This window comes from Prionailurus bengalensis, chromosome D1 (assembly GCF_016509475.1).
Source record: "Prionailurus bengalensis isolate Pbe53 chromosome D1, Fcat_Pben_1.1_paternal_pri, whole genome shotgun sequence".
Classification (NCBI taxonomy): Eukaryota; Metazoa; Chordata; class Mammalia; order Carnivora; family Felidae; genus Prionailurus; species Prionailurus bengalensis.
In genome coordinates, this window is record NC_057346.1 from 99,317,527 (window position 1) to 99,342,548 (window position 25,022).

Sequence of the window (25,022 nt, forward strand, 5' to 3'; positions counted from 1 at the left end):
TCCATGTCGTTGCAAATGTCAAGATTCAGTCTTTTTTATGTCTGAGTAATATTCCACTGTATGTATATACCACATCTTCTTTATCCATTCATCAGTCGATGGACATCCATAGTTTGGCTATTGTTGATAATGCAACTATAAATATGGGGATTCATGTATCCCTTTGAATCAGTATTTTTGTGTCCTTTGGGTAAATACCCAGTAGTGCAATTGCTGGATCATAGGGTAATTCTATTTTTAACTTTTGAGGAACCTCTATACTGTTTTCCAGAGTGTCTATACCAGTTTGCATTCCCACCAACAGCGTAAGAGGTTTTCCCCTTCTCTGCATTCTCACCAACATCTCTTATTTCCTGTTGTTAATTTTAGTCAGTCTGACAGGTGTGAGGTGGTATCTTGTCATGGTTTTGGTTTGTATTTCCCTGATAAGTGAGGTTGGGCATTTTCTTTTCTTTTTTTTTTTTTTTAACGTTTATTTATTTTTGAGACAGGAAGAGACAGAGCATGAACGGGGGAGGGTCAGAGAGAGGGAGACACAGAATCCAAAACAGACTCCAGGCTCTGAGCGGTCAGCACAGAGCCCGACGTGGGGCTCGAACTCACGGACCGAGAGATCATGACCTGAGCCGAAGTCGGCCACTTAACTGACTGAGCTACCCAGGCGCCCCAAGGTTGGGCATTTTCTCATGTGTCTGTTAACCATCTGCATGTCTTCTTTGGAAAAATGTCTATTCATGTCTTCTGCCCATTTCTTCACTGGATTATTTGTTTTTGGGGTGTTGAATTTGATAAGTTGTTTATAGATTTTGAATACTAACCCTTTGTCAGATATATCATTTGCAAATATCTTCTCTCATTCCAAAGGTTCCCTTTTAGTTTTGTTGAGTGTTTCCTTTGCTGTGTAGAAGCTTTTTATCTTGATGAAGTCCCAGTAGTTCATGTTTGCTTTTGTTTCCCTTGACTTTACTGATGTGTCTAGTGAGAAATTGCTCTGGCCAGAGTCCAAGAGGTCACTTCCTGTATTCTCCTCTAGGATTTTGATAGTTTCCTGTCTCACATGTAAGTCTTTCATCCATTTTGAATTTAATTTTGTGTACGGTGTTATACCTCAATTTAAAATTTTTCCTGTTTCACCTCTCTTCTTTTGTTTATATTTTTCCTTGAAACTAGCTCTCCTTCTGGCTTCCTTGCTTATTGTTAACTGAAACCAGTTAAATTTTTTATAGTCAGTCCTTAAATCCTGCCGGCTCTTCCTTTAAAGTATCTCCATCCATACTATTTGAAACCATGTCTGTAGTAGAGTTTTAGCCATGACCACAAGCGTTCATTATTACCAGGGAATTAACGGTTTCCCTGCTTTTCATACTCAAACCTTTTCTACAATATGCCAGCAAAGCTATCTTTCTAAAGCACCACTCAGAGGATGCTAGCACCCTCACTATGTTAATTCCTTCCCTCATAAGTCTTGAGGAGGCTACCATTTCTGGTGTACTAGGTGCACATCAGGCTCTAGCATTGCATTCGGGATTCTCATGATCTGGCCCCAGCCAGCCATACTGCTTCCCTATCCATACACAATTCTTTGGAAAACTGGAATACTTAATCGTTCCAAATCCATTTTGTTCTCTGTCGCTGATATTCTTCGTTCAAGTTCTTCTCTCCCTAAGTGCTTTTTTCCTCATGCCAGCCCCATCTCAAACAATTTCAGCCTGAGGGGGCTATGCTGTGCCCCATGAAATCCAAGAACCCCATGAAATTATATCCAAACATTTCTATATATGTGCATTTTTATGGAGAAAGGCTTGTTTTCAGATTATCAAAAGGGGTCCATAAACCCCCAAAAGTTCAACTGATTTAGTGGCCCTTTGAAGGAATATAAATGATCTCATTTTGTTTTAACAAAGTTTTTATCTCGTTAAAATTTAGTCCTCTGGGCGTCTGGGTGACTCAGTGGGTTAAGTGTACAACTCTTGATTTCAGCTCAGGTCATGATCTCTCAGTTCATAAGATCAAGCCCCTCGTCAGGCTCTGTGCTGACAGTATGGAGCCTGCTTGGGGTTCTCTCTCTCCCTCTCTCTCCCTCTCTCTCTCAGCACCCCCCCCCAAAATAAACATTAAAAAAAAAATTTTTTTTTTTAATGTTTATTATTGAGAGACCAAGAGAGACAGAGCACACGCATGGAGGGGCAGAGAGAGGAGGAGACATAGAATCTGAAGCAGCTCCAGGCTCTGAGCTGTCAGCACAGAGCCTGACGTGGGGCTCGAACCGACAAACCATAGCGCAGGACCTGAGCTGAAGTCAGACGCCAACTGACTGAGCCACCCAGGAGCCCCAAACATTTTTTTAATATTAAACAAAAAAAAGGCAAAAAAACAGTCTTCATGGGGCATCTGGGTGGCTCAGTCAGTTGAACATCTGACTCTTGATTTCAGCCCAGCTCATGATCCCAGGGTCATGGGATTGAGCTCCGTGTTAGATTCCACACTGAGCATGGAACCTGCTTAAAATTCTCTCTCTCCCTTCCTTTTTCCCTCCCTCCCTCTCTCTCTTTTTCTCTCTTCCCCTCCCTGCCCCTCTCCCCTCTTCTCTCTCTCTAAAATTAAAAATATATTTAATAAATTAAATAAACATCTTCAGTATGCTGGGTAGTAGAACTTTTTTTAATCAATAAGTTATATTTCAAGCTTAAAGTTTCAGATGCAGGTAAAATGGCTTGTCTTATTCATTGTGTAGGTCTCTAGATTTATTTCTTTGTGTGGAATTTATTTTCCTCACAAGATAGTATCTTAATACTTTTTACTTTGGTATCTTAGGGGGAGATTTTTTTTTCCCCCTCCCACATGATTGTTTGCACAGCTAGACAATACCATCTCTGTATGCTTTGAATTTAAAAGATATTAGTCACATTTTTCAACACTTTTTTTTTTCTGTTTTAGATTCCTATAGGCAATGGAAACTGATCTCAATTCCCAGGACAGAAAGGACCTGGACAAGTTTATTAAATTTTTTGCCCTCAAGGTAATATGTCTATTCTCTTGAGCTCAGAACTGTTAGAAATAACTTCCGTGCTTCTCCCTTTTTGGAAATATAGAATAACAGCTTGCAGCTTGCCCATTTTAAGGGATACTTCTGTCTGTTGTAAACCAAACTGTGAAGTTTGGGGGCGGTACTGGGGGTGTAACTAAAAAGTAACTTCCAATTTTCCACAGCTACTTGTTCAAAAAAAAATTTTTTTTGTAAGGCTGTTTGCAGAAATGTCAAACTATTATGCCAGGTTATTGGCACAGTATGTTCCCTTGGGTTGGGAACAAAGACTGTGGACTGGAATGGACATCATTTTGGGCATCTTTCCCAAACCGTCAACTAACTCTGAAATGTCTAACTTCCATTTATTATTTCCTTCTGGATAAATGAGGAATTAAAACTGAATTTTGAATGCTTTAGAAGTTATATTTTCCTAAATCTAAAAATCATTTCCACCTTTATCGCTTCTTCTCACGATTACCATGTAAAAAAACAATCCATGCTGTAAATTCTGGTTGTAAAATTAGTTGGGAGACTTTTGCCATATGGGCCAAATGATATGAATAATTGTGGAATCCTTGGTTTAAATCTACTATGATTACATAAGTGTACGGCAGTGAATATTTAAACCTATGGTTGGACTTGTTTCTTTATGAAAGTCAGAGACACCATGTGCAAATTTCCTTCTGCCATGTGAGAATATTACAGATCCCAAGCCTTGAACTAAAATTCCTCTAGTTGGTTGACATTATGCCCTCAAGAATATTTGCAGTATTAGTTTTGTATAGTGTTTTTTCTATCTGTCCTTGAATTTTAAAATCCTACCCTTTCCTACATTATAGTTATGATCATTGGCATCTTTTTAACCCTGCATTCAGAGGATGTGAACCCTGATTGTGAACCAAATCAATTTAAGACTCTTCATCTTTGATTTGGTTGTTTGTTTGCTTTTTTTCAGACTGTCCAAGTGATTGTCCAGGCTCGACTTGGTGAGAAGATTTGTACTCGTTCATCTTCATCCCCGACGGGTTCAGACTGGGTAAAATTCCCGTTTTTTGTTAAGGGATATACTATGGTGTCTGTTACAAGGAATCCTAATGCAGTAGGAATGAATACTATCTATAGTATTACTAAATCATAACATTAAAACAGTAATTCCATTTGATCCATTCACGAGGTCAAATGTTAGTCCTAGGTTTGTTTGGTTCTCGGCTTTCTGCTGCAGTAGGTGAAAAGCTTAGACTTTAGAGAACAAAAATATCTTGTTAACTAATCTTTGTAATAAGTCATTAGCTCTCTCAACCTGAGTTTTAGGGCTTTGATGTAGGATGTCTCTTCTGGGCAAGAGAGAAATGAATGAATGGCTTCAATCACTCAAAGCAATGCATGCATTACCCAACAGAACCATCTTACTGCTTTATGTTTCCATAATGTTTTTTGTGAGTGTTTCACACAGCCTCTTTTGTTTTCTAGTTCAATTTAGCAATCAAAGATATCCCAGAGGTTACACATGAAGCAAAAAAGGCCCTGGCAGGACAGCTGCCTGCCGTTGGGAGATCGATGTGTGTGGAGATCTCACTCAAGACTTCTGAGGTAAGGTTATGACCAGGGTGGTGTTTTCACTTGGCACCAGAGGTCTTCACATTCCAGTTTCAACTCAGCCTCATTCCTGCCCCTTCTCTCTCTGAACTTAGCATTCTCTGAGGAGGTCATGCTTTTTTTACTTATTCTCCCAAACACTTGGAGTAGGCTCTTTGTCCTTCATATATATCCTCTATAGATGAAATGTTTTTACTTATCCTTTAAGACTCACATGCTCTTGAAAATCCCCCCGATTCTTGGGGGAGAGGTAACTACTTTTTTTAGACTTCCTATGTGTTTTATTTACATTGATCCTAAAGTATAACTTGATGTATTATGATTTTTCTAGTTTTTTTTTCCTGGTGTGTTGTGATTTTACCTTATTTCACACCAGGATCAAGGCAGATATTGTTACTAGTATGTTTATTCATCTATTTCCACTATAAGATTGTGAAGCTGCATGGTATAATAAAAGGCAATTGGAGTTTAGAGCTACACAGACACAAGTTCAGATCCTAGCTGAGTGACTTTGGCCAAATTACTTAACTCCATCCCCACCAACACCACCAAACTAACATGACACTTCATAGTCTTACAAGGCTATGTTATTTTATTTATTTATTTATTTATTTATTTATTTATTTATTTATATTTCGAGAGAGAGCGCGTATGTGCATGTGCATGGGGTAGGGGCAGAGAGAAAGGGAGAGAGAGGATCCCAAGCAGGCTCCATGCTATCAGTGCAGAGTCCAATGAGGGCTCGACCCCACTAACTGTTAGATCATGACTTGAGGCGAAATCAAGAGCAGATGCCTAACCGACTGAGCTACCCAGGTGCCCCTATTTTCTCACTTAATACTTACTTATAAAGTGCCTAACATAAAGTAGGTGATCATTACATGTTCCTGTTCATACTTTACAAACACTTTTATTCTGGAGGTCAGTGGTTATACCACATCTTATTTATCTTTGTAGTTCTTCAAATTGTTTTTTTTTAATGTTTATTTATTTTTAAGAGAGACAGACAGAATGTGAATGGGGGAGGGGCAGAGAGCGAGGGAGACACAGAACCTGAAGCAGGCTCTAGGCTCCAAGCTGTCAGCACAGAGCCTGATGTGGGGCCTGAATCCACGAACCGTGAGATCATGATCTGAGCTGAAGTCGGACACTTAACTGACTGAGCCACCCAGGTACCCCTTAAATTCTTTTTGAAATGAAGCAGGATGTGACTAAATCATCTCTTATGTATGCCTAGCACAGTGCCTGGGATGGCCCATAGTAGCCTCACCATGAATTTTGTTTAATGAATGATGTTAGTACTTATTCCATGGAAACTTTAGCACCCCACAAAAACAAAACTTCCTATTCTTCATTGAATTGCCAGTTTGTACTATGAATTATTTTCCTTAGTGATCCATAGCGAGTCCTAAAGGAATCTCTAGAAGAATTATTTTCCTTTCCCAGGTACAATCTGAGTATAAACTGTTCTGATCATCCTAGACAAACTGCATCAACTTGTTTTGGATACTTCCGACTAGTTAGCCATCCCTTGATTTTGGGGAGCAGGGGAATTCAAAATTTATCATGCCATTTAAAAATGACAGTATGATGAAAAGGATATATTAAGGGTACATATTTCAGTTTGATCTAGAACAAGTTCGCTATTCCACAAACTAACCTAAGCTTACTCCCAAACCTAAAAGAATAGCTCTCTTCCAGTTGATTGGTAATAAGGTTACTTGTCTTCAAAAGTGTGTGACTATTCTTCTCACTGAGTGGCACACAAGAGTGTTACAGGGTTGAGGGATTCTGGCTTTAGTCTGTTTTTCTTTCCCACCCACTAGGCTAAGTCTGTTCAGAGTACCAGAGAAAGACTGAACAGTTTGGCTGAAGACATTACACAGCTAAAAAGATTTTTAAGCAAGCAGCTTGTTAAGGTATTCCTTAACTGTGGGTGTCACCTAAAAATATCCTCTGTAGAATTGGAGGGAAAGGCTGTCTCCATCATTTGAAGTATTGGCCTTTCTGAAGAGCAATTTGGATATACATAACAAAAGTCTTAGAAGCATAAATACTCTTGAGGCACCTGGGTGGCTTAGTTGGTTGAGTGTCCAACTCTTGATTTTGGCTCGTATCATAATTTCACAGTTCAGGGATCAAACCCTGCATCAGGCTGTACACTGGTAACAAGAAGCCTACTTGGGATTCTCTCTCTCTTTCTCTCTGCTCCTCCCCTGCTCACCCTCCCTCTCTCAAAATAAGTGAACATTAAAAAAAAAAAAAAAAAGGGGGGGCGCCTGGGTGGCGCAGTCGGTTAAGCGTCCGACTTCAGCCAGGTCACGATCTTGCGGTCCGTGAGTTCGAGCCCCGCGTCAGGCTCTGGGCTGATGGCTCAGAGCCTGGAGCCTGTTTCCGATTCTGTGTCCCCCTCTCTCTCTGCCCCTCCCCCGTTCATGCTCTGTCTCTCTCTGTCCCCAAAAAAATAAAACGTTGAAAAAAAAAAAATTAAAAAAAAAAAAAGAATACTCTTTCACAGCGCTAATTCTGAAAATTTGCCTTAAGAAACTAATTCAGGGTGAGGACAAAGTTTTAGTCTCAAGGATATTTATCACAATTTTGTCTGTAATAGTGAAAAATTAGAAATAACTTATATGTCCACGTACAGGGGGACTGATTTGATAAAATGATGGTCATATGGTGGAATACTATGCAGCCATTAAAATTGGTATAGAATTTTTAATTATAGGGAAATTTCATGTTACATTTATTAATAAAAATGATAAAAATAGCGTATATAGTATAATCTCACGTTATTTTTTTAAGTTTATTTGTTTAAGTAATTTCTACACCCAAGATCAAGAGCTACATGCTCTTCCAACTGAGCTAACCAGGAGCCCCTCACATCATTTATTAAAGTAGCTGATTAGATTATAAATTGATTTTTTTTTTGCTTTATTTATATTTTCCACATTTTTATAGTAACTGTATAGTGCTTTGTAATAAGAGTAAATAATTTTAAAAAACCAAATAAAACTGAAATATCTTTCAATTGTCCCATCCACAGGGAGATTCCATGGAGCTAGAAATTTGGTGTCTTGAAATGAATGAAAAGTAAGTACTCTGTTTTAGGGTCCGTGGTTGCAGTAGCCGAGAATAAAACAGATGACATCATGTGAAAAGCAGGGCTTTGTTATCAGTTGTGGAGGGTGTTCTTCCCACTTAACAAAGCCAATAGCTCTTTGCTACAGTTTGCCTCATGCTTGGCCTCCAGCCCAGGCACAGAGATGACCTTCAGAGGGAGGTCAGTCCGGCCAGACTCAGACACCACAGGGAAAGGAGCAGAGCAAAGGCTCAAAAAGATTTGTTGTTTTCCCAGAGTACAGCTAGTTCTCTGATTAAATCCCTTGCAAACTCTTGTAACATGACTGCTCTGTTTTGTCTTTTTTTCTGTGTGACAGATTTCCCTTCCCTACTCCTTTTTTACACCCTGTGTTGGTCATGGATTGGAAATGCCTGTTATTTTCCTTTTCCATTTTCTTCTTTCAAGGAAGATTAGCTTGCTTCCTGCCTGAAGCTTTAGTTTTCTAGAACAGTATATAGGAAAATTGAGGAAATAGCAACACATCAAAAGAAAAATCTTAATAAGTATGTGGGGTGTGGGCATTATTTTTCTTTCTTAAATAGAAAACAGTTGACAGGTTATAGTCCAAAATTTTAATACCAAACACACTTTTCTCCAGATTCCTATTAGATGTATAGAGGTAGATAGCTCATAAGATAGCATATTGAAATTGTTTGCACCTTCAATAGTATAATTGCAGTGTTGAATTACTTTTTTTAAGTCTGTAGCTTTATTTCTTAGATAACTGCTTCAAATCGAGAAAGAAATACAGTAGGTGCCTTTTGAGGTCTATCTGCCTAGTTCTAGAGTATGAGAAAGTAAAAACTTTTGCTTACATCAATAATCTGTTGATAAACTGATAGAACTCTAATTGCACTTTTAGTTCAGAACATATTTTAATGATAAATTTCATCTTACACAGTTCCCATGCTTAATTTGCAATTGTCTTTGTTGACTGTAATCTTCTGTGAAAGGTGTATTTGGACTGCAAAGCAGGTTATATTCTGTCAGAATTTATGAAAATACTAGCAGGTTAATCTCAGTCACTAGACAGAACATAACTAACACCTCTGTGTCTGTGCATTTCTTGGTTTTAAGTTAGTTGAATAGGTGAATGCTGATAGTGTCTGTGTGTTTCTCAGGTGTGATAAAGAGATTAAAGTTTCCTACACGGTGTACAACAGACTGTCACTGCTGCTGAAGTCCCTCCTTGCCATAACTAGGGTCACACCGGCTTACAGACTCTCCAGAAAACAGGGGCATGAATATGTCATATTGTACAGGTAAACAACGTAGCTGCTCACCTTCTCGGTTCACTCATTAGCTTTGTCACTTTGCACATTGTCTGACCAGCAAATGGGTATTCTGTGATTAATTTTGAATAGGTGGTTTCTTGGATAGTTGATGCTATAGCTTTACTATGATTATCTATCCCTCCTCTTTTGTGAAGCTCCGTTTTCTGAAGCTACCAGGTTCTTGGCCCTTTTGTCTGTGCACAGTCATGAGTCCTGTGGAGTAGATTTTGCGGTTCTACTGATGCACATCTCAAAGCTGAAAAGGGAGCTTAAGACTTTAAAACAGGCTATCCTGGGAAGATTCCACAGCCTTCTACATTTCGGAATTAAATTTTGTCTAACAGCCTGCCAATTCAATTTGGTTTTTTTTCAATTTGTTTTTAATTAGTTGTCTGTGGATATAAAGAACTCATCAGTAGTTCTGAGAGTATTTCCCTTGGTAGTTCACCCCAACACATATTTATTGAGTGCCTTTTTAATGCAAGCATTGTGCTAGGCCCAAGGAAGAACTATACAGATGCCCTGCCCTATAGGTGTTTCTAATCTAATGGGGAAACAGCTTTTTAATAAAAAGCAGGATTGGAAAACTACATAGCAGTATCAGGAAAAAAGTACTAGGAGAACACAAGGAGGGAAAGTTTGTTCCAGGTGAGAGAAACCAGACAGGCTTCCTGGAGAAAGTGGCATTCAAGCTAGACCTTGAAGCAGAGAGAATTTCAGCTGGTAGAACTGAGAGAGAATGATCATTCCAGGTAAGGAGTGCAAAAGATAGCAAGGCATAGAAGTGGGGAGTGGGATCTGAGCTGTGCTCAGGTTGTCAGATGGACCTGAGTGGTGGTAAAACGGGTAAGTAGGAAAGTATGAGAGCAGAGCATGGAAAGCCAGGAGTTCCCAAATCACTCAAGATTCTTTTGGCATATTAGTAATGAGCCATTTGTAAGCCTTTGGCTTATGTGTATAGAGCTGATTATGAGGAGAAATTAGTATAGCAGGATGGAAGGACTAAGGATTAGAGACTTAACTAGTTACGTTGAAACAATTTACTACCTGAGAATAGTTATCAAGTCATTCTGTAATTTTCTTAGCAGTAATCTAGCAATCTTACATCTAGCAATCTAGCATCTTAAAGATGTTAATATTTTAACATCTTTAAAATATTTTTGTTGTCTTCTCTGTAGTCTTCCCAAGTTTCAGGTTGAGTATTCCATTTGAAAATTACTGGACTTTTAGTCAAATATAACAGATCACTTTCTAACTCTTATGATAAGCCCTCTTCACTTTGGTTCTTTTGTAAGTAGCCATACTACACTACTAGTTATCAGCTTAGTTAACTAGGACTCCTAGTCCTTTTCATTACCAGTGTTTAAAGTCTTCCTTTAGTCTGTGTCTCTGCAGTAATACAGTATTTATTGCTTACAGTTTATCATTTATGAGTGCGTTTGGATACTGATAACTATAGTTTAAACCATAGAGAAATGGGTGGTCTCAGATGTAGAATTGTCTATTTTTTTCTCCCTTTTTATACTGTTTTTAACAGGGTAGGGGCACCTGGGTGGCTCAGTCAGTTAAGTGTCCAATTTCAGCTCAGGTCATGATCTCACTGTCCATGAGTTTGAGCTCCACGTCGGGCTCTGTGCTGACAGCTCAGAGCCTGGAGTTGCTTCAGATTCTGTGTCTCCCTCTCTCTCTGCCCCTCCTCTGCTCGTGCTCTGTCTCTCTCTCAAAAATAAATAAACATAAAAAGAATTAAAAAAAAAAAACACAGGGTGACAGTATAGTCTTATATCATTAAAGAATAATAGCCTTCTCTTTATTTTAAGCTATATTATCATTTTTTCCCTGGCCCTACAGATTTGATCATGTCAGTGTAGAATTACATCATTATAAGAATTCATTCTGAATTTGTTGTTCATCAAGACTGAATTAAAATAAATTACTGTCTACTATCTGTTTAAAAAAAATTTTTGCTCAGCATCTGAATGGTATAAAGAATATAGCCAAGGGGCATCTGGGTGGCTCAGTCAGTTAAGCATCTGACTGGTGATATCAGCTCAGGTTGTGATCTTGAGGTTGTGAGATTGAGCCCCACCCCACATCAGGCTCTGTGCTGTGCTGAATGTGGAGTGGAACCTGCTTGTGATTCTCTCTTCCCCATGCGTGTGTGTATGTGTGTGTGTGTGTACACGCATGTGTGTGTACATGCGTGCTCTCTCTCTCTCTCTCAAAAATAAATAAACATTAAAAAATAATAGGGGGGCGCCTGGGTGGCTCAGTCGGTTGAATGTCCCGACTTCAGCTCAGGTCACAATCTCACAGTTCGTGGGTTTGAGCCCCGCGTTGGGCTCTGGGCTGACAGCTCAGAGCCTGGAGCCTGCTTCAGATTCTGTGTCTCTCTGTCTCTCTGCTCCTCCCTTACTCGTGCTCTGTCTCTCTCTGCCTCTCAAAAATAAAGAAACATAATAAAAAAAAAATTAAAAAAAAAAGAAAGAAAAAAATAATAGGGGCATCTGGGTGGCTCAGTTGGTGCCTCTCTGCCCCCCCCCAATAAATAAACATTAAAAAATATATAGTCAAGAAAAAGGTTAGATAATTAGGTTACTTAGAACACTGTACCCAATATTCAGATGGGTATTGAGGTTTTTTTTGGGGGGTGGTGTGGTTTTTTTTAGGGTTTGTTTTGTTTTGTTTTGTTTTGTTTTGTTTTTGAGAGAGCCAGAACACAGGCAGGGAGGGGCTAAGGGAGAGGGAGAGAAAGAATTCCAAGCAGCCTCCATGCCCAGCGGGGGAGCTGACATAGGGCGTGACCCCCCAACAGTGAGCTCGTGACCTGAGCCAAAATCAAGAATCAGATGCTTAACTGACTGAACCACCCAGGTGACCCCAAATGGGTACTGAATATTTTTTCATTAGAAGGTTACTAGCAAAATATGTTTGCAGCATTTCATTGACATCATTCCTGTATTACTTTATGGCAGGAATCAGCAAACTGTGGGCAGCAGACCATCTGTTTGTTTTTATAGATAAAGTTATTTTATTATTTTTTTAAGTTTTTTTTTTTTTTTTAATAATCTCTACAAAAGACTCAATATGGGGCTCGAACTCATGACCCCAAGATTCACCTGAGCCAGCCAGGTACTGCAAAATAAAAGTTATTTTAGAACCCAGCCACCCCTTTCATTTGTGTATTATCAGTGGCTACTTTTGCAGGACAACAGCAAAGCTGAGTAGTCTGCCTCAGACTATATGGCCCACAAGCCTAAAATATATGATCCTTTTAACGAAAGTTTGCTGACCCCTGTTTTATGGTATCTGTCACTTTGGTGCATGTATTTCAGATATTTATATACATTTCTTTTCTCCCATTCCAGATTATAATTTGTGAGTCCTAGGCTTCAGATTTATCCTGAATCTCATCCCTACATTCTCCTTATCTCATGCCTAACACCTAACCATAGGGCTTTATACATTGTTAGAGCTTAGCGTTTAATTGAACAAACTGCCATGTCTGTGTTTAATTGTTAACATTACTTGAAAAATATAATGTTATGTAGTATAGTGTGTAATGTTTTATAGCTCAGACTTTTAGCTAATATAGATAGGCCTTCCCAGGGCAATTCAAAGAAAGGTTCTGCTGTGCTTCTATCTTTATATTTTCAGAATAGTCTTATGTAATTATTCTACAGTGGAAAAGATTTCCTAATTTTTTAAAGTTTATTTATTTTTGAGAGAGAGAGAGATTGTGTGAGCTGGGGAAGGGCAGAGTGAAAGGAAGACAGAAGATCTGAAGCACTGACAATACAGAGCCCAGTGCGAGGCCTGGACTACCAACCATGAGATCACGGCCTGAGCTGAAATCAAGGGTCGGACACTTAACCGACTGAGCCACCCAGGCACCCCATGGTGCTCTAGCGTGTTCACTTTGGAATGACTTGTGACAAGCATGGAGAACTCCCATTAATTGAAGACCACTCTTCAAAATCTGGTACCTTCTATTGCATATTTGAAAGTTGCTAAGAAAGGAGATCTTCAGTGTTCTCATCACAAGGAAAAAAGCTTCTGTCTGTATGGTGATGGATATTAACTAGACTTACTGTGATAATTTGTAATGTAACTAAATATTTAATCATTATATTTACATCTGATACTAATATAATTTTGTATGTTGAACATACCTAAAAAAAAAAAAGTCTAGTACTTTCTAATAGTAGTTCCAGATCTATTTGCCAACCTTATTTCTATAGTATTTATTTCCCAGTATTTATACTTTAAAAATACATGGCAGGAAGGGAGCCTGGGTGGCTCAGTTGGTTAAGCATCCGACTTCAGCTCAGGTCATGATCTCACATCTGTGAGTGAGATCTCTGCTCATGCTCTGTCACTCTCTCAAAAATAAAATAAACACTTTAAAATTAAAAAAAAATTTTTTTTTTAATCTTTATTTATTTTTGAGAGAGAGACAGCGTGTGAGCAGGGGAGGAGCAGAGAGAGAGGGAGACACAGAATACGAAGCAGGCTCCAGGCTCTGAGCGCTTAGCTCAGAGCCTGATGCGGGGCTCGAACTCACGAATGGTGAGATCATGACCCTAGTGGAAGTCAGACACTCAACCGACTGAGCCACCCAGGCGCCCCAACACTTTAAATTTTTTTAAAAAGTACATTGCAGGAACAGGAAGAAGAAACTGAAATTGCAGACTCAATTTATTATTTTCCTCATTTCTTTATTTTTAATATTTATTTATTTTTGAGAGAGAGACAGAGCACAAGCAGGAGAGGGGGCAGAGAGAGACGGAGACAGAGAATCTGAAGAAGGATCCAAGCTCTGAGCTGTCAGCACAGAGCCCAACACAGGGCTTGAACCCACGAGCGGAGCTGTGAGATCATGACCTGAACTGAAGTCAAACGCTTAACTGACTGAGACACCCAGGCGCCCCTATTTTCCTCATTTCTTAACCAGTTCTTTCCGTTTACATTCCTATGCCTGCAGCTTTATTGAAACAGTAATATTATTGCTCCACTAAGAGAGGTGTTCGTGAAAATAAGAAAAGGAGGGTTTGTTCTGTTTGTTTTGTTTCTAGGTGTTCGGGCTATAGAGGCCCTTAGAATAAAGAATCATTTCCTTTTCTTTCTTTCCTAAGGATATATTTTGGGGAAGTTCAGCTGAATGGTTTAGGAGAAGGTATGTATCAAGGGTGAAAAACACTTGTAGTGTTCAGAGCCCTCCTGACTTCAGAGATGGGTTTGGATGCTGCCTGTAATAATACGTAGCTTGTGATTTTAGTATGTGTGATATGAGTAAGGAAAAAACATGTAAGTAGTCCAAAGAGTTGCCAGGGAATGAATGAATGATTTTCCCCCAAGTTCTAGTAACTCAGTATTCTTTCTTACTCTTTATGCTATTGTCTGTTTTCCTAATTTTCTATAAGCATGTTAAATGTTTCTGATGAGCATAAGCAATTTTGAAAAACTGGAAATGAAACCAAGAAAACCAGAAAGCTTTGTTGGAAGTATTGCCTGCAAGTCCCCACCTCTTTTCTGTACTTAGTTCTGGATGGGAACATGAATAGAAGTGCAGTTACTTCTGCACCTACGTAAACTAAGGTGTTTGTGTGACAAACCCTGAGGGCCCTTTACTGTCTCACTGGGCACATGACATATTTGGGCCAGGTTGGTTAGGATTTGCTCAAACTTTAGGACAAACAGTTGTTTTGTCTCTTTGAAGGTAGGTTTATCTGTAAATAGAATGCTGTTTTCCCTTCCAATATTAGGTCAACATAAATCAAAAGAAAAAAATATATATGAGAAATTGAGGCAGCTGCACTCATGATACTAAGTAGATAATGCCAGAGATTGTATGATAGGCTGAATGATTCAGGGAAAGACAAACTGCGGACAGTGTCAGTATTCTCTGGCGAAAAGCTAATTATTTCTTTCTTCTCCTAGGTTTCCAGACAGTGCGTGTTGGGACAGTAGGCACCCCTGTGGGCACCATCACTCTTTCTTGTGCTTACAGAATTAACTTGGCATTTATGTCTACCAGGTGAGGAAAGAGCCTTGGAACCCAAAGGAGTCTTTCAAAGATGTTGAAGATATTAAAGTTTGTTTTTCCCCCAAACTCCATGGCTAAGCCTACAGTTCAGCTTTGCCATTGCTGAAATCAGTCCCCTTCTGAAGAATAAAATCGAGAGAGAGCCCAGGTTCCAGATTGGAGAATCTGAGCGTGTCAGAGCCAGTAATGTAGAGTTGTGGTTTATATTTAGGGATACAATAGGTAAGGCTCTGATGGTTCCTACCTATAGTTATAAGGTGAGGGGTCCTCTGAAAACTTCAGGGGGGCTGGCAAGGCATTCTAACAAATATTGTGATCTCCTTATTGCATTACAGGCAATTTGAGAGGACCCCACCTATCATGGGGATTATCATTGATCACTTTGTGGACCGTCCGTATCCCAGCTCCTCACCTATGCACCCCTGCAATTACAGGTGAGGAATGTGAAAGGTACTTTCCCAAACTGCAGCTAGGGAGAAGTATTCATCTTGCAGGTACATAGCGCACCTTCATCAGCATTCATTAGTGGGCAGAGGCAGTGATGGAAACCCCACATGGAGAGAAATGGAGCGGTTAGCTTCCCTTCTTGCTGCTACCTGTAAGGCACATCAAGACTTGGAATATACAGACTATCTCAGAAAAATTCTTGGACATTTTGGATTTTGATGGCAGTGATTTGACTTTCAATTTGATTTTCCTTAGAGACTACAAAAGTGGCAGTAATTAACAGAATATCCTTCACAAATTAAATGGTTTCCTGGTGATCATTGGCACCGTTCAGTTATACATTAGAATCAAATTCTTCAGGCCTACATCCCAGAAAACAGAATTCTATAGAGGTTGGAACAGTTGTGTATCAGGAAGGATACTGCCTTTATGTGAAGGACTCTTGAAGTTGGATAAGTTTGTCTTTTGAGTCTAGACTTTTGTTTCACTGCATCTCTGTTGCTAACAATTCTTTGGCCCCACACTGGTCAGGCTTAAGAAAATATTCTCAAATGATATGTCAGGTAAGGTGTTTGGGTTAAAAATAAAAAGCTTGGTCAACCTCTAAATATTTGAAATTATCAAGGACTCAACATTATGGTCTCTCTTGCCAGAGTGAGCTCCTCCTGAAACAGTTCTTGTCACTATTGCATCCATATCTAACCTCCCTTTGTATCCTTTCCGCAATCAACTGCCATCACAATAAAATTCATGATTTATTTCCCCCCTGTCATAGAACTGCTGGTGAGGACACTGGAGGAACATATCCCTCTGTGGAAGATTCTCAAGAAGTGTGTACCACCTCTTTCTCCACCTCCCCTCCTTCCCAGGTAGGGGGAAACAGGTTCTGGGGTAGTTGTAGTTGGTATATATATGGGCCTTATGAAATGGTGTCAGAATTTAGATACAGTCTCTTTTGGTGGTGGTGGTGATTGTTTCTAGAGGATTGCTTTGAGAGGTGAGGGAGAGCCTTCTTATCCAGCAGGTAATATTTCAGTGTTTCTGATCTATAACCATTCTTAACCCGCAAGATTACATGTAACCTTTACTTTCCTGGAGACATCTTAAAATTCCTTAGAAAATTAGTCACAGGATTCCAAATGCACGCCAATACCAGAGAGATATTCTACCCTACACTTGTTAATTTGGTAGCCAGTTCACTTTTGAAGTGGTAAATATGGTTCCTAATAATGGAAAGAGCACAGAAAAAGCCAATAATTATTTAGCATAAAATGCCAGTAAGAAGCCAGCAGGTCAGTTTTTGCAATGGTTGACACAAATTTCTGGCTATCTGCATTCTTTATCTGTACATTTGTGGTGGTGTTGTTAAATGTTTATTTTTTTGAGAGAAAGAGCATGAGCACGGTGGAGGGGCAGAGAGAGAGGAAGAAAGAGAATCCCAAGCAGAGTCTTCTTCCATGTCAGTGCAGAGCCCAGTGTGGGGCCTGATCTCACAAACTGTGAAATCATGACCTGAGCCGAGATCAAGAGTCGGACACTTAACAGACTGAGCCACCCAGGTGCCCCCTATGTGAACATTTTTAACCATTAACTTTTCCACTTGAGTCAAACCCAGTTTCAGTGAAACACAGACTCCAGTGTTCACAGCTTCCCAAGTGGACATGCCTGTGTGGCCTGATTGTATAATGTATGTGGTACAAGTCTGCTTCAGCCAAGAAGTTGTTTGTTGCCCGATGACTGAACTTCAGGGTGTGTTTCTTCCCTTCCACCCCGACTCATCCGTCTCCCACCTCATGGCTTTGCAACTAGCTGGTCTGCCTGCTCTTCGTCTCTGTCGCTCCTCTCCTCTCTGACTCTCACGTTAGACACTTACTTCTAGACCTAATTCAGTTCTGTGTTCCTCTGAATTAGTCCCAGATTATCCTCTTTCACCATTTTTTTATTTTACACTTTATTGATTGATATTTTTAGGGTTTTTTTTGTTTGTTTGTTTTCTTAGAGAGAGAGCACACAAGTGGGGGAGAGGCGCAGAGGGAGAGAAAGAAAATGTCAAGCAGACTCCATGCTGAGCATGGAGTGCTCATGCATGGCTTGATCCCACAACCGTGAGATCATGACCTGAGCTGAAATCAAGAGTTGGACACTCAACTGACTAAGCCACCCAGGCACCTCTGCCTTTCACCATTTTATTTGGGAAGCCCAACAAATTAATTCACTACCCATACATAAATTTTTATTTTCTGTGGGTTTTTTTGGAAACCGTTCTTTTTTTAATGTGTATTTATTTTTGAGAGAGAGAGAGAGCGAGCATGTGAGCCAGGGAGGGGCAGAGAGAGGGAGACAGAGGATTCAAAGTAGGCTCCGTGCTGACAGCACATAGCCTGATGTGAAGCTTGAACTCAGAAACCGTGAGATAGTGACCTGAACTGAAGTCACGCAGGGACCCCCTGTGTTTTTTAATTAAAATATTTAGAAGCGCTAGGTGTGGAACCTGCTTAAGATTCTGTCTCTCCCTCTGCCCCTCCTCTGCTCGCCCTCTCTCTCTCTCTCTCTCAAAAAAAAAAAAAAAAGAAAGAAAGAAAGAAAATATTTAAATTTATTTCATTCTAAGTTTTTAGGAGATACTGGATTAAAATTATGGTTCTGATCTGTTTCAAAAGCAGAAGTTAGACACAAAAGCTAGATTAATGCCTTTTGTAAAGGAAATTATGAAATCCATGGGTCACTACTATTTCTGCTGTTCCAATTTAGAGCTAAGGAGGTTCTTGTAAAGCTGCCTAGACAGTTAAGTTTGGGGGGGTGAGAACTGTTACTCCCTTCCCCCTCCCCCATAAATGTATGTAGGCATGAGTGTCACCTTTGCTCTGGGAGAGGGTAGCTTCTGGGACACTTACTGACATAGAGCAATACAGACCACAAAAGAGGGGAAGGCCCACTAGAGCACATTAATGGAAGTAGATTATTTTTTAGATAATCAAAATGTGAATATGTCAAGTTTGGTGTTCATTGAAGTTTTATTGTACAAGTGATAAATTCATAAACAGTAAATGAAATTGTGACTTGGGAGATAAGATGGTGAGGTTGGGTCTTAACAAATCAGTTTGTCTTTCTTGGATACAGTGGAAATTTGACCCGACCCCAAAAGTAAGGGGAAGTTAAGTAGTTCCTGATCTCGTGTTTGCACGGTTGTTTGACCTACGTAAGAGGAGCCTATCTTTCTCATGGTATCAGTTGCCTGCTGTGTCTTGTCACAGTTTGAAAGTAGATCATGCCAAGTTCTTATCAACACTGAGCATCCCATGGGTGAGCCCTGTCACTACCCTCTGAGTACCTCTAGTCAAGGCTGGTACGGTTTGATGCAGCAGTATTCATTTTGAACCTTAATGGTAGAACAGAGAGAGAAAATCCTTTGCCAGCAGGCCTCATTCCTGTAAGTGTTGAAATGGTTTCTTCCTTGATTTAGTCTAGGGAATGGCGTCATTGTTCAACAACTTCTAGCTTTTTGCTAGAGTCCAGTAAATGCATGTTAATGTGGTGTTTGTTTTCCCCACAAAATAAGGACCATTGTGTCATGTGGGCACAGAGTTGAGTCAAGAAATAGTTGTGACCCTGAACCTGCTACTGTGATTTCAGGTCCAACCTCCAGTTCTAAGCACTAACTAGCTAATTGGTAAGACATGGAACAGCAAGACCCGAAATAATCATCATTAGCTTTGAAATCTAAGAGTTTTGAAAGTGCTCCAGCTTTTACTGCATCAAGTTGTCCTTCACCATCTGGGGCTGTAAAACACACACACACACACACACACACACGCCTACACCTGTACACACCCCTTTATCCTGCCTGGGATGGTATAGTAAAGTATGCAGGTGGGTTCCTGAGCATCTTCAAGTTCCAGCCAACAAATGTCAGCTGTTTCAACCTGCCCCTGCAGATCCTGGGTCCCCAGCAAAAGGCCTTCAGTCTAGCATTGTAACCTCAACATCTTCATTCATTCTCAGCACGCCTTGCACCTGCTCTTGGGCCCTTCCTGCTGGAGACCACTCTCTAACACCCTTCCACCTGCTTTTGACTAAGGACACACTAATGCTTGGTGCAGGTTTCCCTGTTTTGCCAAGTCAAACCAGCTTGACTCAACTTTGTTTTCCACCTGCTCATCAAGGAGACAGGCATGCAGTGGAGCCCCTTGGGAGAAATGTCTCTTCTTCAGACCCTTCTAGGCTGCCCTTTTAGGAAGGCATCCATGCAGCTTTCTCCCCACTTCATTCCTGACTTCCAGTGTGCATTTCAGCCCCTGTTGCTGCCGCCCCTTCCGGAGTTTTTTTCACTTCTTTCTCAAGTCCCTTTTCTTTTTTCTTTTTGTTTCTCCTGTCTCTGTGTGTATCTGTGCACAGTGTGTGTTTACTGTCACAAAGGCACATTTTCAGACCCCTACTCCTGTGGTGACGGACACTCTGAGGGTCCCCATGGCAGGACTGGCCTTTTCCCATCAAGTGAGTCCATACTGGGAGAAGGGGATATAATCAGATGGCATCTTTTTATTTGAAAAAATTTTTAATGTGTATTTATTTTTGACAGAGAGAGTGAGCGCGAGCGGGGGAGGGACAGAGAGAGAGAGAGGGAGACACAGAATCTGAAGCAGGCTCCAGGCTCTGAGCTGTCAGCACAGAGCCTGACACGGGGCCTGAACTCACAAATCTTGAGATCATGACCTGAGCCAACGTCGGATGCTTAACCGACTGAGCCACCCAGGTGCCTCGGCATCTTTTTATTTAAAAATTATAAATAAAGTACAGGGTATAGTTATGTAAAAGTCCCCAAGTGTTCTGGGGGTTATTTGAGGCTTGGTAATTGATTCTTAACAGGACGCAGCCATAGCACAGCAGCCCAAAATAGGATTTCTCGTTTGCCCATCCTCTGCCATTGATGTAAAAAATACATGGAGTTATTTATATCTTATTTCCAAATAAACAATCCAAGAGTGTCATTCTTTCTTTTTCAATATAAATAGGAACCCTCCCATTCCGAGGGGTGATAGAGGGTGTGATTAGAGAAGATGCCTTCTGTTTCAAAGGGACCTCAAGGACAAAGGAGAAAATAGAATGACCTGGGAGAAACCAATGACTGGCTGCAGGTTCTGCCTGGGCTCATATTCCACAATCTGCTGGGCCGGAAACCTACTAAACAGCTGAGTCCCTGGGAAAAGGGAGCAGGGAACTCATTTGAGGCCTTTGGAAGGCTGCAGGCCCGGGAATCTCAATCCCACTGCAAACAAGTCTGTTTTCTTAGCTAAAAAGTGATGGCCTGGTCTATCTTTAACCCTTATGTCAGGCCCCCTGCACTGTGAGGATGTGGGCTGGGATCTATTCCTTACTTCTCCACGATCTTCATCATTAGTCATACTCTAGGATTGCCTCGTTTTTCCTCCTCTCTTCCTCTGCCCCTCTTTGTTTTTTCTCTTGCTTAGCTCTCAAGCTCTCGCCTTTCCTATCAGCCTGCTGCCCTGGGCGTTGGATCAGCTGACCTGGCTTACCCAGTAGTGTTTGCTGCTGGCTTAAACGCCACACACCCTCACCAGGTATTTTTCAAGATGGGGAAGACCCTGGGGGTTCCTGTGCTACCTCCCCTGCCCTGAGGCAGTTGAGGGGCCTCTTGAGACCCCAGTGTTATTCTAAGTGCTCTGAAGCAAAGCTCGTCTGTAACTTTAGAGGACCAGAGGTGACTCCGAGACAAAGGGCCTCCGAGAGTTCCGAAAGGAAAGAAGGGCTTCTAGTGTTTTCTCCCTCTCTTTCCTTTCCTCTGTACTCCTTACCATGCATGTCTCCCCTTAGCGGAGTCCCAGAGAGGACACAGATCCAAGGTTTCCCGCCCACTTGGTGGCAGCATTGGTGGTGGAAAAGCTCAAAAGCAGCTACCATGATGCCAGGACTGGATCCCCTTCTGCCTGACACTGCCATCATTCGCTGTATTTTTCCATTTCCCCCCAAAGCTCATGGTTCCTGGGAAGGAAGGTGGGGTACCCCTCGCTCCCAACCAGCCTGCACACGGTGCTCAGGCCGACCAGGAGAGATTGGCGACCTACACCCCTTCTGATGGGGCCCGCTGTGCTGCCACACCTTCCAGCAGGTGGGTTCACGTGTTGATTGCTCGGGTCAGCAGGGGCCCATCCCCCCAACACACGCGCTTATCCGTTGTCAGTAAAGAGTAGCTTTCACCTTTGCCTCGGGCTTGACATTTATGTCCCAAATGTGGAACTCTTAAAGTTCTCAACATATTGCAGCTGGTATGTAAGGACGCTGCCCTGGGTTTGCTGTTACAGCCAACAACAGGGGCCTAGTTCTTAGCACCTTCATCCACTGAAGGGACCTTTCAGATATGTTTTTTATTTTACCCCAAGATTTATTCCCTTGGGGTCCACCTTCAGTGTTTCCTGAGGACCAGAGCAGGGTGTTTGCTATAATCCTGACGTTTGGGACCATACTGTATCTATGGTGGTAGTTAGGATTGATTTTTTTTTTTTTTTCTGTCTGCTATGTTAGTATCTCCTGGAGATTCTTTAGAAATAACTGCTTTCCTCATTAAAATTTTCTTAAAATGTTTGTCTTTTCTGATCACAGAACTGATTAATTCTGTAGATTTCAAATTAAGGAGACATTGGTTAGGTAGAACATGGAAGTTTTCATAATCCCACCCTGCACAAATCACCACTGTTACTGCTCTTTCAAAGATGAGAGGATCTCAGAGGGTTAAGTAATTTGCCAAAGAGCACTTAGCTCACAAAATGGCTGGGCGCAAGCTGAGCTCCTTGTTCCTACACTCCGAGCTCTCCCGTGGGAAGATGAGGCTGTCCTGCCCTGCCCTCCCTTGACCGCAAGGCCCCAGAGATGATGATGTGGATTGCCCCACTGCATCCTAAATGAACTTTGGGATAATAGAAAAAAAATTTTGTTCATTCCCACAGTGGAGCAGTGGGAGGGAAATTATTTGAGAAGATATTTTTGTGCCACCATCAGGAAAAATACTTTCATTCCTGGTTTCCCAAACTTCCATCCTTTTATCCCTCCCCCTGTCAGATAATCAAAGGAAGATCCTGGTAGTCATTTTACACTCTAGTTTTCTGAGCCTTGACTCCTGGGGCATGTCTGGGATAGCTAGAGATAGAGGAACCTATCTCTGTAAGGTGAGGGGTTCTTAATGTTGGTCATCAAAGCTCAGGCCTTTCCTCAGTGCTGGTCTTCCTTGCTGGCTGGTGTCCAAGAGTCCGCTTAGACTGCACAGTTCTCCTCCCCACCTTGAGCTCCTTGCCATTTCCCATGTTGGTGGGCCAGTGGCCGGTCCTATGCTGGACGGTGGGTTTATGGGGAGCCAAGTAGGCTCTGCTCTGCCAGAGTAACAACACTATCTTTCTTCTCCAGCGAGGATACTGAAACTGTATCAAACAGCAGTGAGGGCCGGGCTTCCCCCCATGATGTCTTGGAAACCATCTTTGTCCGAAAAGTGGGGGCTTTTGTCAACAAGCCCATCAACCAGGTGATTTTTCTGACACTGCCACCTGTGAGAATGTCTGAGCTCTTAGGGGCAGGGCTCTTAACCTGGGGTCTGTGTGACCCCTAAAATTGTGTGTGTGTGTGTATGTGTGTGTGTGAATTTTTTGTGAAGAGGGTTAATAACCTGTGACACCCCTCCAGGAGAAGTTCAGAGCTGTTGTTCTGTGATCTTTTAAGCCTCCCAAAGGAGAAGGAAACTAGACACCATTTGGTACAGACACATTGCACTGAAGTGTCAGTGCCTCAGCCTTACTCAAAATAGGAAGTTCCACCCCAGCTCTGCCAGTGCACAACCGTTGGTTGTTACTGAGTCACTGTGGGTCAGGCTTTCAAAGTTGCTTCCCAGGGTCTTGGGGAATCCTACCCCTGTTTGTGCTGTGGGTGTATGGTGGGAGGCGGAGGAGATTTGGGGTTCTCCAACAGGAACCTGAGATCAGCATGGTCAGCGTGGGTGTGCTAATCTACTGAACGTGCAGGCTTCTGGCCACCTCTGAGGAAGCCTGTAGGCTGGGGCAGGGATGGGCAGTAACGTTTCTGTCTCTTCAGGTGACCCTGACCAGTTTGGACATACCCTTTGCCATGTTTGCTCCCAAGAATTTGGAGTTGGAGGATGTCGATCCCATGGTGAGTCCCCCTTTGATGGTAAGATGGTGTTGTGCTTATCATCTTCCTGGGTGAGTTACTGTTCCTCCACAGACCATCAGCCAGCCATGCTCTTGGTCTTAACACATTTTCAGCCATTGTTGGGTCTCTTACAAAACCCTTGATTATTAACAACTTGCACCTGTGCATGGAACCAGCCCCTACCTCCACCTTATTCTGAAACAGGTGAATCCTCCAGATTCCCCAGAGACTGAATCTCCTCTCCAGGGCAGCCTGCACTCTGATGGCTCCAGTGGGGGTAGCAGTGGCAATACCCACGATGACTTTGTTATGATCGACTTCGTAAGTTACCATCACCTTTCTTGACCTTTGCTGCCATAGGGTAGATAAACCTAGAAGTATCCAGGGCCCTTGGACAGGACATCCTTCACAGGGATCAGATGGCCTGGTATAGACAGTGGGGATGGGACAGGTGGCCACTTGGCTGTGCAGTTCATATGGGGAACCTGCCCTCATATCCTGCTTGGGGACACATTTGAAGGTCCATGAACAAGAAGGCGTTTTGTGCCATGTTATTGGTTGAAATTCAGCTCTAAATGGGGATTTGCCAGGCGTATCCCTGTAGGTCCTATTCCTGCCTGATTAGATGGCCTTTTGCTAAGGAAAGGAATTTAAGGGAAGGGGACATAAACCTTCCCAGGGGAGAGGGGTGTTATCACCAGAGGTAGGTTTCAGCTGCCCAGAAGAGAAGGGTATAACAATTCCTCTTCCAAAGATGAGCCTGGAGGAACCGTTTCTTTGATGATTACTGGAAGGGAAGAGGGTCATTCATAGCTTCTCTCCCCTGAGTTTCCTTTGTGATCTAAGACAAGCTAAACTGAGTCTGTCTTGTTTTCGAAGAAACCGGCTTTTTCTAAAGATGACATTCTTCCGATGGATTTGGGGACCTTCTATCGTGAATTTCAAAATCCCCCTCAGCTGAGCAGCCTCTCCATAGATATCGGGGCACAGTCCATGGCTGAGGACTTGGTATGAAAACTCCTTCCCCTGCCGTACCTCATCCTCTGACCTCCTCTCCTCTTTTGATGGCCATTCCTGCTCCAAAAGCCTAGAAGTTTCTTCGTGTTACTCCCCCCACTCCCACACCTCCCATCCTCTATGTAACAGGAAAGAGACACTTTAGATCATTATGTTCTGTTGATCACACTCGAGATTTGCATTGTGTCTGGCAGTCATTATGTTGAACTTGCTTGCACTGACTTCCTCCTCTTCTGTGCATGCGCAGCATTACTTACACATGCCTGCCGTTCCGTGCCTGATGTCTTCTGCTTGCTGCTGCCACTAAGCCACGCGGCT

General features: G+C 41.8%; 1 protein-coding gene across 12 annotated transcripts in view; it reads left to right on the plus strand.

The window, feature by feature from the left end:
• ATG13 (autophagy related 13) overlaps nucleotides 1-25,022 on the plus strand; it is a 53,930-nt gene that overhangs the window by 24,747 nt on the left and 4,161 nt on the right. For 3 of the 12 annotated variants that reach the window (XM_043582391.1, XM_043582390.1, XM_043582392.1), the window contains 16 exons: nucleotides 2,938-3,019; nucleotides 3,984-4,064; nucleotides 4,499-4,618; nucleotides 7,671-7,717; nucleotides 8,870-9,010; nucleotides 14,158-14,198; nucleotides 14,963-15,059; nucleotides 15,404-15,502; nucleotides 16,291-16,384; nucleotides 19,911-20,009; nucleotides 20,984-21,094; nucleotides 21,506-21,642; nucleotides 22,932-23,046; nucleotides 23,610-23,687; nucleotides 23,892-24,008; nucleotides 24,567-24,695. In XM_043582391.1, the coding sequence (XP_043438326.1) occupies nucleotides 2,951-3,019; nucleotides 3,984-4,064; nucleotides 4,499-4,618; nucleotides 7,671-7,717; nucleotides 8,870-9,010; nucleotides 14,158-14,198; nucleotides 14,963-15,059; nucleotides 15,404-15,502; nucleotides 16,291-16,384; nucleotides 19,911-20,009; nucleotides 20,984-21,094; nucleotides 21,506-21,642; nucleotides 22,932-23,046; nucleotides 23,610-23,687; nucleotides 23,892-24,008; nucleotides 24,567-24,695 (1,575 nt within the window). In that variant the 5' untranslated portion in view covers nucleotides 2,938-2,950. The remainder of the gene's footprint in view (nucleotides 1-2,937; nucleotides 3,020-3,983; nucleotides 4,065-4,498; nucleotides 4,619-7,670; nucleotides 7,718-8,869; nucleotides 9,011-14,157; nucleotides 14,199-14,962; nucleotides 15,060-15,403; nucleotides 15,503-16,290; nucleotides 16,385-19,910; nucleotides 20,010-20,983; nucleotides 21,095-21,505; nucleotides 21,643-22,931; nucleotides 23,047-23,609; nucleotides 23,688-23,891; nucleotides 24,009-24,566; nucleotides 24,696-25,022) is intronic. The other 9 variants (XM_043582398.1, XM_043582399.1, XM_043582400.1 and 6 more) reach the window with 6 other exon arrangements.